Below are 14,933 nucleotides of genomic sequence, written 5' to 3'. Positions count from 1 at the left end.
TCCAGCAAAGGTCATAGGTTACGAAGTGGTGCGATAAGTTTTGACCAATGGGAGTAATCTTGGAAATTGGAGGAAACTTTGAAACTTCATGAATCACATTATAAACCCCTCGTGTTGGATTGTTGGTGTGTATGAGACTAACGGTAATTTTTTATAAAACTTATAAAGAGTTATGCTTAAATTTTTGCAGGTTTCAGTAAAATGAAAGCAAGGATTGTAAGTAATTATTGAGTATTTCCAGCTACGTGTACATCACGTGTAGTACACCACGTGTGTATGGACACGTAAATTCAACTATTGAGCAAGACTAGGTTGTTACTTGCACTATTCAACATGCCGGGCTTTTTAGTAATTTTGAAGGAAAATAAATGTCTGATAAGTAGGCCTACGTATGCCCAAGGCATTCAGTGTCGCCACTTACCTTATTTTTTTTTTTAACCCTAGTATAGTAATGTGCGTGTGTTTGGCTGGGTAAACCATTGTTGTGCAAGTAGTCGGCGGCGGGGTTTCCCATGGTGTATCTAACAATAGGACAATTTGCGTTGCCCTCGTGTTAGGGGGGGCTTCCGTACTTTCGAAACCTTTTCAACAAAGCTATGATGGTACCAACTCGTCCAGAATACTCCATGCACGTGGAAGTTTACCAAGGGGTGGGAGGCCTAACGTTCGGGCACCGGAAGGGTACGTTGGTGCCCGTCAGTGCAGCAGGCCCTATATTACACTGTTGTTGAGAATGATTTATGGGTTAACATTGCTGGTTTTTACTTTGGAACATTTCCCCCCCAGTTTAATAAGTATTTACTGTTGAGTTTGGTTTGCACATAGAGCAAGGAACCTTAACAACAAAACTTGTTCTCACCTCGTGTATTTCCTCTAAAAATAAATAATGTAAAAGTGACAAGCTTTCTCTGTTACTTGTAAAACAATGGGAATTAGGCCCCTTATATTGAATGAAAGAAAATAAAAATAACTGCTCACCTCCCTCAAAAAGCAAAGAGAAAGTTGTAAAACATCGAACTATGCTCTGTGAGCTTGCTCCGTGCGTGCGGGTCAGAATATAGATCCTAGGGTCCGGGTCCCGCGTAGGCATGACCCATTTCTGGGCCCGGATCTTGGTGAAAAAACAATGGGTTTTGACTCGGATTCCTCGTCAGGTTGACACAATTTCGGTCAATTGAAGATTGACCTTTGAACACATCTGAGATTTCTTTGTTTGACCTGGACCGGCGCCTTTGAATGTTTTTACAGAGGGCATGCCATACAAATGCTGTGTTTTATTTTATTTTATTTTTATTATTAATGGGTCGGTCTCATCAACAATAATAAAATTGATAATTATATAGGATTGGATTGGTCGGAGTCGTGCACTCTTGAAGAACTGTTCGATTGTGGTAATCCAACATTATAGCTGAATAAAATTGATTTTTTGTTTCAAACTCTGGAGCAAAAACACAGGAAGTATATTCCCTTTTTAAACAATCTGAGAAGCGTTACTGGGGTAACACTTATTAATATGATTTTTTGTAGAAAATAGAAAAAAGTAATATATCTTATTCCAGAACCAAACTTTTCCCAAAATATCAAAAGCTGAGTCATAACGTACAAACCTTTTAAAACCTGAACCGTACGTGCACCACCTATACTAAAGTAATACAAAGTTTCTCACTTTTCCATACAGACAAGTTCTGACAGGAAAATGCAAAACAACGATCTATAAGCAATCTGCAGTTATTACTAGGCCAGGAAGGAAAACAGAATTAACGAGTCTAGGTCTAGATCCACGAACGGACGGGGCAACTTCTGACCTGGAACAACACATTCCCATACTTTTTAAATGGTATGGGTGTGCTTAAAAAAAATGGTACCGAAGAGCTAAACTCTTAGTCTTATAAATGTCAGTCTATTTATGGATACCTGCATTAGTTCTGGGGAAAAAACTCGCTCTATTCTTCATTTTCTCTTATACGTATTTAACAATGAATTTCATGTCATTATACCTGGCAGTCATGTCCATAGTGAAAGCATAATACAAACCATCCTCTCCACAACACAATGGAACAAACTTTCTGTGGGGTCACAGTTGTTTGTTAATATAGCCCTCCAACACAGGGATTGATTGATTTAACAGTCTATCCTTGTGCGCTGCTCTATCTGTTCGCTCTCTCAGGGAGTAAGACCAGTAACCGTAACAGCCTCATCAACTCTTAGTGCACCCCACTGGGGGAGCAAGGGGATAACCTAAGCCTGTAGCCGACTCGGTCTCGTGAACTCTGTGCCAGTTGCTCACAATAGAGAAATGCATAATCGGATGGAGCCCAGGGTAGCCTCTGTCAAAGTCCGTGGTATATAAAGAGTCTACAGTTTCGCAACTAGCTATTATTAATTCTTTCAAAGTTCTGAGCTAGTGATAACTGGATCGAACGGCTGCGTTTTTAACTGGCCGTCATGGAGCTGTTGAAATCGTGGTTGCTTCTAGCGTGTGTCGCTGGAACATTCGCGGGTAAGCCATTTCATTTCTCTTTATTAATTTATCTATAATTAATATCAAGTTACATTCAATGTTCATTTCCCGACTGCCTGCGTGCACAAATCAAAACAATTATTTTGTTTGTGCAATCTTCCTGGGTTTTTTTTTTCAACTAAGTTTTCCAAGTTTTTTGTTCACCAAAAAAATGTTGGTTTTTTTTTGTGTTTTTTTTTACTCATCTCGGTTTAATAGGCCACCTTTTTTTCTTTTTTTAAAAGTAAAAGTGCAACCATGCACAGAGACTTGTAAACAAAGGCCTTTGCTAACCTAACATAGCCGGAGCCCTATCCCGCCCGGTGTCATGCCAAAAAAGTGTTCGCTGACAACAACAAAACGCTCAATAGCATATTGCCATCTTTGCGCGTTGCAACGACGGAGGAGTCCAACCTAACCGTTGTCTTATTTCGGAGGGAAGTGAGATACTATTTCCCAAGGGATCTTAAAATCGTAAATGAATGTCCCGAGGAGGTCTTTACTGTTCTTGAGGAGGTCTTTACTGTTCTTGAGGAGGTCTTTACTGTTCTTGAGGAGATCTACTGTTAAATTAATGCCTCGTGACTGAACAGTAAACGCCCGTGGGAAATTTAAAAAACGTCGGTCATCTACTCTTTGTCCATTGTCTCGGATCGGTCAATAAGTCAGTCGGTTAATCTTTTGATCACTGATAAAAGTGACGTCATGATTGCAAAATGAATTGACCCCGCAGAAGCCACATAACATAAACTTTTTGAGAAACAAAGCAACGAATTTGACCGCGCAACTTTTCAAGCGCTCCGCCGATGTTTTTGGAAAACATAATCTTACTATCCCAAGAGTATGTTTTCTCATTGAGGAAGGTTTTTGTGTGGTGCTGAAACTTTCATCTCAAGTCATTGTCGAAATAGACGTAAATTATTATTCTTTGTCTGAAACTAGTCACTGGAATAATTAATCACCAGTGCACAAAGCAAATCCAATCAATCGCTGTTCCATTGTGTGAGGACACTTTGACTTTTGAGAAGGCGACCCCATTTGTTTACACTGAACAGCTGATAGTGAGCCATAGGCGAAAGTTGCGCAATCGAGGCGCCAGTTCGTTCTGCCTTGTGCGGCTGCGTGGAAGCTAGCCTGGTTTTGTGTTGATGGAGGAAGAAAATGCTCCATGGTTGGGGGGGGGGGGGGGAGCGGATCACGAGGCTTTTCGGCGCTAACTTTTCAAGGTCATATGGATCAATATGCGAATGACATTTTGATAGTCAGGGAACAAAGCAAAGTCTAATATTCTGTATGCCCTACCTTTTTCTATTAAAAAAATGCAACAATGACACATAAAAATTATAATTGTGCCGCAAAAAAAAATTGAACCTGTGCTTATATAGCAACTTTTTTTTATTGCTGAGCAAGAAATGAGCGAGTACCAGTCATAGCATGCAATGTAAAGAGTATTATGAATGCATTTTGACTGGTAACCTTTCTGCTCTAGCATGATTTTTTTTTGCGAAGCAAGTTGTTACACTTGCAGAGGGGGCCTTATTGTCAGGTTTTACAAACTTTTTAGTTAAGAAAGTTGAAATAATGACTGATGCTTAACCATCTTTTGAATTGTATTTGATTTTACACCCAGCTCCCTTCGCAGGATGGGGACCAAGGCAATGCTCCAAGATTAATACATGTGAAAGTGGTAAGTTGTCTTTAAAACGACTCAAACAAACTATACAAAACAAAACATCACTCGTCACCAAACAAACGAAACAAAAATCGGAAAAAGGTATTGCATTATGGTGCGCCCTCTATTGAAACTTTCTGTTGAGTGAGCTGGCGGATGGCCAACAGTTTGTTTTTTTGCACAGCATGCAGAAAAGAGGGGTATGTCGTCCTTTCGTTGCTTTCTTTAACCATGCTTTAACAATCATTATTCAATATTTCGTGGTATTCACTCATCTTTATGTATGGGTGGCATCATTAAGATTATGATAAGGTCATGATTAGGTTTAAGTTTTGTAGATTTCCAGCTACCAATGTCATAAATAACGGCCACATTTCTACCTCCATACTTACTTTTACCATGGAGGTAGGATTATCTCCATGCTTTTACAGTTTTTACACTACAGTAAAATTTGTCGAGTTAAAAGAATTTATCCTCTTTAGACTTTACTTCGTGTAGTGGTAGTGGTACTAGAAACACTAGTGGTATGCATGGTTGAAACGAATAATTTGATCAATTATGTTTTAGTCATACTTTACTTAAGCACTGCCACCATGGTCACATTATCATGGATGGTGCCACACTCTATGCACAGACCAACTTTGTACATTGATAAATCAGTCACTTATTTAAAAGCAAATTTGCAGAGTAGACCACATGACATGATGATGATTGATTGAATCAATTAATTAGACCCACTGACTAGACTGGGCCTGGGGCGCTGTATTCCTTTTGTCAAAAATTTTAGTGGGAAATAGTAACCTCTTTCTCAAAAACTACATTACCTCAGCAGAGGGAGTCTTTTCCCACATTGTTTTATACTATTAACAGCTCTCCAATGCTCGTTACCAAGTCAGTTTTGAAGTTAATATCTGTTATGAGTAATAACCAAACATGTACCTTCCCTTTAACTGCAGGGTCAAGAGGGTGAAACAAATATCTTAATATCTTTTTTTTCTATTTTAATTGTGGCAATAGTAGATTTGACCCTTTTCAGGAACACCAGGCACCCTATAATTGGTTAATTTGTGTTTTAATGGTCTTTAGTTCGAAACAAGTGGTGTCAAGTTATACCACCTTGGAGTTAAGGTTCAATGTAAAGTGGTCCATGGTACAGGTCATCAGGCTTACTCATCATTCGACCCCCCATTGTGTTTCAGAACAAAATGGTCCTTATTTTTGTATGAAATGACAGAGTGTTAAATTGATTTTATTTCAATTGACTTTAGTTGAACCATGACAAATTTACCAGAGCAGGACTCGGTTGCACCTGCGACCTCTGAATGTGTTGACACTCCACCAAGTGAGCCAACTAGCCTCAAAGGCAGTGGACTCTAATTGGTAATTACTCAGAATAATAATCTTAAAACCTTTCTTGATTACGCGTAATGGGGAGAGGTTGATAGTATAAAACGTTGTGAGTAACAGCTTCCTGTGAAGTGACGTAGTTCAAGAAAGAAGGTATTTTCCACGAATTTGATTTCGAGACTTCAGATTTAGAATTTGAGGTCTCGAAATCAAGCATCTGGAAGCACACAACTTCGCATGACCATGGTGCGACAAGAGTGGTTTTTCTTTCATTAATATCTCCTAACTTCAAACGATCCATTGAGCTCAAATTTTCACAGGTTTGTTATTTTATGCAATATGTTGATATACACCAACGGTGAAGACTAGTCTTTGACAATTACCAATAGTGTCCAGTGTCTTTAATGATGGCTGTCTCCCAATATGTTTTATCTTGGGGTTCCAGTTAAGCCATTTTCAATCCCTGTAACTGTCTTACAGTTTTGCAATCATTTCATATATGCGATCATTTCATTTGGGGTGTCGTGGCTGAGCGGATAGGAGCACGGAACTCAAGCTGTGGTGCCACTGTTCAGCTGAGTGTGGGTTCGAGTCCCTGTTGACACTTGTGTCCTTAAAGACACTGGACACTTTTGGTAATTGTCAAAGACCAGTCTTCCCACTTTGTGTATCTCAAAATATGCATTAAAAACACACCTGTGAAAATTTGAGCTCGATTGGTCGTCGGAGTTGCGAGATATTAATCAAAGAAAAAAAAAACACCAGTTTGTCACACGAAGTTGTGTGCTTTCAGATCAGTCAGTGCGCAAGGGTCAGAAAACCCCTTCATTTCATTTGTTAGATATTCATGACCGTCGCGGCTATGAATATATAATGAGCTCGGAGGACGCATTTTAAAAAATCCAATTCGGGAGTATTAAATACTCTAACAGACAAAAACTTTCATAAAACGGAGTAATAATGTTTTCTTGTACCTACAAAAATTATTCCATAATTTTATGTATCCAAAAATAAGAAATATGAGACAAAAAACATTACCCTCTTTGTGCAGAAATAATGGTCTTCAAAAACGTCATCTTTTTAATATTTAACCAAATTGTGCAGAAGAATTTTACAGATGGACTGTTAGGTAAACTATTGATGTAGTCTTTCGCTGTATTCGTTATTTCCAAGGTAGCTCGAAACAGTCAAGTTCACCAAAAGAATCCGTCTTCGTCAGCGTGACCGTTCAGAATCGAGAAATCCGCCATGTCTCGCTTGTAAAATGAGAGCCCACACGTGATTGGTCAAAACATGGACCATGCTCAATGTCCTATGTAACTAGTGTAACCAATCAGCTGCTGTGTAAGGAAACGCTAGTCATTTGCCTAGCGTTTCCGTACACTTCAGTCATGTCTGGTTCCCTACTTCAAACGTTACACTGATTAATGCGGTGTTGGGTAAACATTGAGGTACCAGGCTTTTCAAAGGATTGTGCATTTGTCTAAAAGGGATTCGTTTAAAGAAGGTCTGCCGTACAATGGCTAAATCCATTAAAATTATTTTTTGAAGCTTTTTAATATGCCATTCCACCGAAAATAGTATTAGATATTCGCCTTGGTTTATACCTTGATGAAAGAAACACTATTGCATTTCAAGGGTCCACCATTACTTGCCCATTTTCATGCTTTTATTCTGTGAGGATTGGTCAATTTGTTAACAACATATTTTTTATTAAACACTGCAACATTCTTTTCTTATTTCATTTATTAATTTATTTATTTGATTCTTTCAGCTGCAGGAATGTCTCATGCAATTATCCACATTTTCCTTTACAGAGTCTTAATTATTTAAATAATTGTTTAATGCTAGGTCAGCTCGGAGAAAAATTAAAAAAAAGTTGTTACAGGAACACCCAGGTATTAGGAGATCTGTAAACATATAAAGTGGAAATTATACTTTCTAATTCAACTAGTTTCTTATTTTCCCTATTATCTATAAACATCACAAGCAACTTGCAATACAACATTAAGTACTATTTTTGTCTGCCAATAAATATTGATTAAAATAATGTAATTTATCTTAATGGGAACCCTGTAAAGCAATGATTGAACAATGCTTACTCTTTATCTTAAAGTTATTGTACAATACTATTGGCAAAGATCTTTTCGTTGAAAAGCTTACTGATCGTTAAGTTCACATTTGAACTATTTTTTCTGTCTCTGATCTGAAATGAAGCTTCACACTTCCTGCGAATGTGAATGCGATACCAATGTTGATACCAAAAGTTCACAAATAACTTGCAGAGGTTGAATTGTGCGAATATTGCATTGTGCAAATATCGCAACGAAAACAGAGTTGTGATGTAAAATTCAAGTAAAATCCATATCGAATTCACATTCGCAGTAAGTATGAACCAGGCTTAAGACTTTAAACTTTAAATTAAAAAAATATTCAGAAATATAAATTCACAAGCATGCAAAAGTTTCAACTCAATTCGGGGTCTGTTAGCTTGAGAAAAAAAAAAACCCAGCAAAACCTTTCATTTAGTACGAGGTACTAAAGTATCTTGTAAGAAGGTACGAAGTGTCCAAGGTACGAAGTGTCCAAGGTACGAAGAGTCCCATAGTCACTTCGTACCTTGCAAAGGTACGAAGCGTCTAGGGTGCGAAGAGGCAAAGGTACGAAGTGTCCTGACACCTTTCATCTCGGAAGCCTAGCGATACCAACTACATCTCTGAGCACGGCATTCCCGAACAGTCATAATTACAACACCCCGTAGAAATCTGGCTGGGTTACAACATCAGGAAGAAACCAGTCAATGTTCAACTTCACGTTCTCCGACAAGTACTTTGTGACGGAATTATCCAAAAGCTAGAAACAACGGTAGATCATCAAGGGTAGGCCTGAGGTTTGGAGGGAAAAAAAGTATCATAAGATTTTAATTTTACATTGTTTAGATCCCATCATATAGTTATTTAAAAAAAGGTTGACAGAAATAACCAGGCTAATTCTCATTGTATATGGACCTAAACTGGGGGCACTGTACTCCGTAGCACGCTAATATAAGGTTTGCGATATAAACACATCCGATTATTAAAAATTTAACTTTGTATAATAAGATGACAACTAACATGACTAAAGAAACAAATATATTAATGCAATAAAACAAAGTGCAAGTTGAAGACAAAAACTTGTGTATTGTAAATATCATGTCCAAAATAGCCTAGAACTGTCACTGACTCACTGTGTAGTACGAGCATGGAGGGTCTATTTCTTCCTCCATGGTATAATTATAACAATGTTTAAAGTTAAACCAGGTCCCTACTAGTACTACTTTCTGATATTTAAAAAAATGTTTTATAAATACATGCCACGACGACGACGAAAGACAAAACAACTAAACAGCAGCCCCAGAAAATCGTGTTTACTGTGACGTCACGCAACAATGAGTGCCGCAACAACGGAGAAATTTGTGATTTCTCGTGAAATTACGAGGCCGAAAACACGACAACGGTTGAACGTGCAGAAATGAATGTACCATCAATAGGACCGGAAACCCTTCGTCTACCATAATATCGACCTCATTTGTCTCCATTATGCTCGAAACAGTCAAGTTCACCAAAAATGTGAGGCTATTCTTCGAAAAGTGTGAAAACTTAAGTACACTTCAGTTGAAAATATAAATGTCTTAGAAGGTTAAATTCGGTAAAAATTGGGTTCTAAATCTACGTTAGATTGTCGAGAAGGCTACTTACCCCACCATGTTGGTCTAACTCCGACGGAAATGTACTTCCCATCGGTTTGAAGGAGCAGTGTCGGAACGCTCGCATTTTCACGCGAAATCTCGAAGGGGTCCGAGGCCAGCTCTCGCTGCAAATGAAATCGAGCGCTATGCTTCATTATCGAGCACGGTGCGCACTGACTGAGATGCTTGATTTCAAGACCACAAATTCTTAACTTGAGGTCTCGAATTAAATTTGGGAAAATTAAGTCACTTCTGAGGGAGCCGTTCTCACAATGTTTTATACTATGGGTATGTTCAGACAGCGTACTAAGTTAGACCCGAACCGGTTGAACTTTTACGAGCATCAGGGGGTGATCGTAAAAATAAAACCCCTTTGCGTTCAGACAGCACTGAGTTAAACCCGATCCGGTTTATCTTTGGTTTTAAGAGGTCAAAGAACGTTACTCTAACATCCTGTTTGTCCCTGTTCATTGGTCATCGTGTGTTTACGTAATGATTACGAAGGTCAATGGGTCGCTGTTGTGAGTTAAACCGAATGTGGTCTTTTTTATTCTGTCCACACACAGTGTTAAAAGATAAACCCGAAGCGGTTTAAAGATAAACCCCCTCCCTGGACGGTTTATCTTTTGTGGGTTGAACTCAATTCGGACTAACTTTAGATCAGTTCAGACACACTGAGTTGAACTCGATTGAGTTGAACCATGAGTTAAACCAACTTTAGTACCGTGTCTGAACACACCCATTCATCCTCTTCCCATTACTCGTTAGAAAGTGAGGTTTTATGCTGATAATTATTTTGAGCAATTACCAATAGTGTCCACTGCCTTTAAGCAAGACACTTGATTATAATTGCTTCTCTCCACCCAGGGGTAAATGGGTACCTGTGAGGGCAGAGATGGTTCTTGTGATTGATAAGCTGAGATGGTTTAAGGAATGATTTAAGGCCCAGTGACATGGGGTAATAATGTGGACGCGCTTTGAGAATAAAGCGCTTAGTAAAAACTGACTATGTACTGGGCACAATCTCTTGCAAATTTGCGTCAAACATTGCTACATTTTACAACCATGCTAAAATTAGGCAAGTGACCGCAGTTAAATTGTTGTTGTGTGAATATCACTTAAACAAACTGTATCCATCAGGCCTGTATGTATGTATTCCGACATGTTTGAGTAATTGTGAACGACAAATATTGGTTATTTGCTTTCTTGCTTGACCTCACTAATCTTGACCTTAGTCTATCGGCTGGAAGGTTAATCATGTTGACCACGAACAATGAAGAAGGTTTTTGATAAAAAAGGAGCCCCAAAAAGTATGGTTTTAGTCTGATCAATATTTCATGGAGACAAACGAAAGCAGCCGTCTTTGTGCCTCTGCATGGTTGGTGCCTTGCCCCTTGATTTAATTTCTTCAATAGATGGATACAGGTGCTAGTTATCATGAGTTGCACCCTTTCAAGAACAAAGTCTTAGGTTTTCTGTGGCTGGCTTACAACATGTGAGATAATTTGTTTAGATATTATCTTGGTAGCAGGCCTGTATGCTTCATTTTTGAAAGGGCAAGGGCACCAAGGCATTTTCTTCTTGGTAAAGGGCACCCTATGATGAAATTGCAAATTTGCACTGGAGCATTTCAAGGGCACCAAGGCAATGACCAGGGGACACGGAGGCAATCGCCTTCGTTGCCTCCGTGAAGTATCAGGCCTGTGGTAGCCTTTGAGAAAGACTGCCAGGGTCGAAAACAATTTGAAACATCAGACCATTAACTATTTGTTTACATTATCTTTCAGATACACTTGCATGCCTCATGCAATTACATGGACCATTTTATTTGAACAGAATTTGTATCTGAAAATGTCTCTTGAAAACCATGGTTTTTCTCATTCGATCTTTGGCGATGGTTTAACACTGTCAACAATCATGTTTTTTTTTAAACAAATAAACTTACTCTCAAATGTAAGCCAGGTTTTTAAAGGTATGATTTTAATTTAAATTGCAGATTTAGCCAGATATGAAGAGGGCAAAACCTACACCTATAATTATCATGCGGAATCGAGCACATGGATCAATGGCACTTCAGAAGAGAAGAGCGCCCTCGTGTTTGAACTCGAAGCACAGATTGACGTAATCAGCCCATGTGAACTGACCCTTCAGGTAGGTACTGAGAGCTAGTTTGTATAGGGCCCACTTTCATGGCTCTTCTTACCACCAAATTCTGCGCTTGCAATCACCAATATTGGTATGCGCATCGTATTTCTGCGCTAGTTGTGTAAGCGTAGATTGTTTGTTTCAGGTAAGCAGAGCCATGAAATTGTGCCCATGTGTTGGTATCAGTGTATGTTTGGGATTTTAAAACAAAGTAAGGTGAACATCCCAGCAAATTTTAACTGCATCTGCCATTAAAGCCATTGGACCCTTTCGGTACAGAAAAAAAAAAAAAGTTCACAGATTTACAAATAAATTACAGGGTTTACAGAAGGTAATGGTGAAAGACTTCTCTTGAAATATTAGTCCATGAAATGCTTTACTTTTTGAGAAAACGGTAAAACAATATAAATTCTCGTTAACGAGAATTACGGATTTGTTATAAACACATGTCATGACACGGCGAAACGCGCGAAAACAGGAGTGGGTTTTCCCGTTATTTTCTCCCGACTCCGATGTCCGATTGAGCCTAAATTTCCACAGGATTGTTATTTTATATATAAGTTGTGATACACGAAGTGTGGGACTTGGACAATACTGTTTACCGAAAGTGTATAATGGCTTTAACACATTTTTTGTGTCCATGGGAATTGTGGGAGGGGGGGGGGGGAGGGGCATGGGGCATTTTGTGTGTATAAGTTTGGACACCTAAACTGAGTACAGGGGACATGTCAATACAAACAGTTAATAACGGGTGTTGTTGTGTAGAGGTTTCCTTGAACCTTTTTAGGAGAACAAGAGACTAGTATGCTCAAGTCTGTACATTTGTTTGTTTCTTTAATAACAGCTGAAACAAGTTGATGTCCTTGAGACTGGGTCCAATGGCAGAACCACTCAAGCCAGGAACCAGGATCTCCTCAGAAGTGAGCTTCAAGATCAGGTCCTTCGCTTCGCCTTCCATGATGGCATCGTCACCGACGTCTGCCCCATGGCTGGCGAGACGACCTGGGCCCTTAACTTCAAGCGTGGTTTCTTGTCTGCCATCCAAGACCCAGTGACTGCTAGCTTGCTGTTGGAATCTGGAGAATCGACTGTCATAACTGAGGTAAGAGTGAGAAAGTAAAAATGATACTTAGCACTTCAAATTTTAGGCAGCAAATTGTCAAAAACAAATAATGAGCGGTATATAACAAGCCACTATTATCTGTGATTATTATTATAATTGTCCTACAGACTGATGTCACTGGCAAATGCTCAGCTACATTCTCGCCATCAGCCACGCCAGGCCTCATCACTAAGGTCAAAGACTTCAAGAACTGCGAAATGCGCACCAAGCTTGAGGGCGGTATTCAGGCTACTGTACTGAGGAAAGATGCTGTGAGTATTCTCAACTTTGTTTCGGTTCAAGTTTTTCAGCTCAAGCACACTGGACTTGAGCTTGTGTGTTTTTGATCAGCAGAGTGTGGGTTTCGATTCCTGGTCTTGACACTTGTGTTCTTAATACTCCCATCACAACAAAATCATTCTCACTTCATTCTTAAAAAAATGAAGCCTAACAAGCTAACTGTATGCAAACGGCGGGGACGTAATAGCAACCTTCAGGAACTTAATGGACTAACTTCTTATACGATTTCCTTCGGACATGTTTGGATGTGGTGAGCGCTAGTTTGGAGTGACCAAGCCTTAAGCAAGACACTTCAAGACACTTCAAGACACTTCATGGTCCTTTGGATGAGACATAAAGCCGTTGGTTTTGTGTGTGTTTTGTGTATTAATATTTGTATTTTATTTTTTTACTGCAGCCACTGTTTAACATCCTAGAGTGCTCGCAGAAATGTGAAATTACCTACGAGTCTAATTTAGTCTCTGAATCGTCATGCGTTGAGCAACACATTTCAAAGCCTTTCGCCAGAGAAGGATCGGGAGCAATGACTGTAATCAAAGCCTCTGTAGACAGGCTGAGAATCACCAGGGCATCAAAGACACCATCAAGTAAGTCAACTTCAACACAAAAAAATATACACCTTAAAAACGAGGTTCACCAAACCGGGGTGTTTTTCTTGTACTATCCAAAGCTCGTAATATCCGATTGCGTCAATAATCATAGCACCAAGCACATGTAAAAGAACCTACAGTGCATCTATCTTAAAGAGAAGGGGCTTGCCCCCCCCCCCACCCTTGTGCTTGTCTGATTGGTAATTGCGCCACATCATCATCATCGTTCTCTGTGGTCCATCAAAGGGGATGTAGAGCCGCCCAAACCAAACGATCTGTTGCACACTGCAAAACGTGCACCGTGAGCGCCATATGGTGCTCATGGTGCTAGCAATTGCGCCACAGCACCATGTAAACCATTACATGGTGGTATAGACCTTTAATCACGGCTTGGTCATCTTGATTTTACTCCATTCCAACTCAGTTTTGTGGAAATAAATGTGAACTGAATTTAATTTAATTGTAACCAAACTGAGGCTGGACGAAATGATAGTCTGGTGCCATGCCCAGTAGCATTCATTACTGTTATTGGAAACAGGAAATATGACCAAGATGGTGAGAGTGTGTAGGGTGATTAAGGAACAGGTCTCATACCTCAATACGTAGCTCCACATACCTTGCAGGACAAAATACTGAGCACTTTGGGGTGTGATAAAGCGCTATAATAAGAACCAAGTAATATTATTATTATTTTCCACCATGCACAGGCTCCATGATCGACAGACAGACCACAATCTTCTTCGAGCATGAGGACATCAAGGGAGACACTCAACCAGAGATCATCATGAAAGCTAAAGAGATCCTCAGTATGCTTTCTCCAAAATTGATCAAGGAGGTCGGAATTGAGATGCCAAACCTCTTCTCCAACCTCGTGACTGAGATGCAGAAGATTGAGACTCTGGATGGAATGACTCAGCTGAGAGAGTTTGTTGAGGGTCAAAGCGAAGGTCTTGTGTAAGTACCTTAGTACCTGTAAATAGAGCAAGCTAGTTGAAACCTTGAGACCAATTCAAAAACTGACTCCAACTTAGTGCAGTTAACTACGATCCTATAAGCTAAAGAAGTAGTCCAAGCCAATTTTCTATACCTTCTGCCTGGGTAGTAGTTAAAAAGCAGGACAGTTCTTTTCAGAACTGAGAAGTTTCCCGAACAATCTGATAAATCTACTCCGCGGTAGTAGAACATTGAAAGACAGTTCTCTAAAGAATAACCCTGGCAAGTAGATACTGCAAACCAAATATATATTAACACCTCCTGCAATGCCTCTTTCACAGTGAGGTGTTCAGGGATGCCCTCCAGATGTGCGAGACCACCCCAAGCATTGAAACCATGGTAACCATAATCAACGAGGTTGCGGCATCAGAGGATGAGGCCGTCATCAAGGCCTTTAAGACGACACGTGCCATGTGGCTGACACAGCCAGCCATTATCCGTCAACCTACCAAAAGGATGATTGGCTCTCTTATGGTGAGCAAGTCCTTTCAAAATAAAATTTTGGTTGTACACTCATGATTGAAAAAAAAGTGAGAATCACAGATAATTTTTGTCTC

The 14,933-nt window shown here is 39.6% G+C and overlaps 1 protein-coding gene and 1 long non-coding RNA gene across 2 annotated transcripts in view; one reads left to right on the top strand and one right to left on the bottom strand.

The window, feature by feature from the left end:
• The first annotated feature begins 2,359 nt into the window (after positions 1–2,359).
• The window catches only part of LOC139946416 (apolipophorins-like), a 46,584-nt gene continuing 34,010 nt past the window's right edge, over positions 2,360–14,933 (top strand). The window contains exons 1-8 of the mRNA XM_071944059.1: positions 2,360–2,500; positions 4,131–4,187; positions 11,243–11,397; positions 12,236–12,493; positions 12,622–12,765; positions 13,191–13,380; positions 14,091–14,337; positions 14,658–14,850. Of these exons, the coding sequence (XP_071800160.1) occupies positions 2,446–2,500; positions 4,131–4,187; positions 11,243–11,397; positions 12,236–12,493; positions 12,622–12,765; positions 13,191–13,380; positions 14,091–14,337; positions 14,658–14,850 (1,299 nt within the window). The 5' untranslated portion in view covers positions 2,360–2,445. The remainder of the gene's footprint in view (positions 2,501–4,130; positions 4,188–11,242; positions 11,398–12,235; positions 12,494–12,621; positions 12,766–13,190; positions 13,381–14,090; positions 14,338–14,657; positions 14,851–14,933) is intronic.
• LOC139946417 (uncharacterized) lies at positions 7,624–9,412 on the bottom strand. Its single transcript, XR_011787236.1, has 2 exons — positions 9,257–9,412; positions 7,624–8,404 (listed from the first exon to the last, which is right to left on the bottom strand). It is a non-coding gene; the product is annotated as an uncharacterized lncRNA (long non-coding RNA).

Source organism: Asterias amurensis, chromosome 13 (genome assembly GCF_032118995.1).
Source record: "Asterias amurensis chromosome 13, ASM3211899v1".
NCBI classification, from domain to species: Eukaryota; Metazoa; Echinodermata; class Asteroidea; order Forcipulatida; family Asteriidae; genus Asterias; species Asterias amurensis.
The sequence above is the reverse complement of the archived record's forward strand: the minus strand, read 5'-3'. Positions and strand labels throughout refer to the sequence as shown.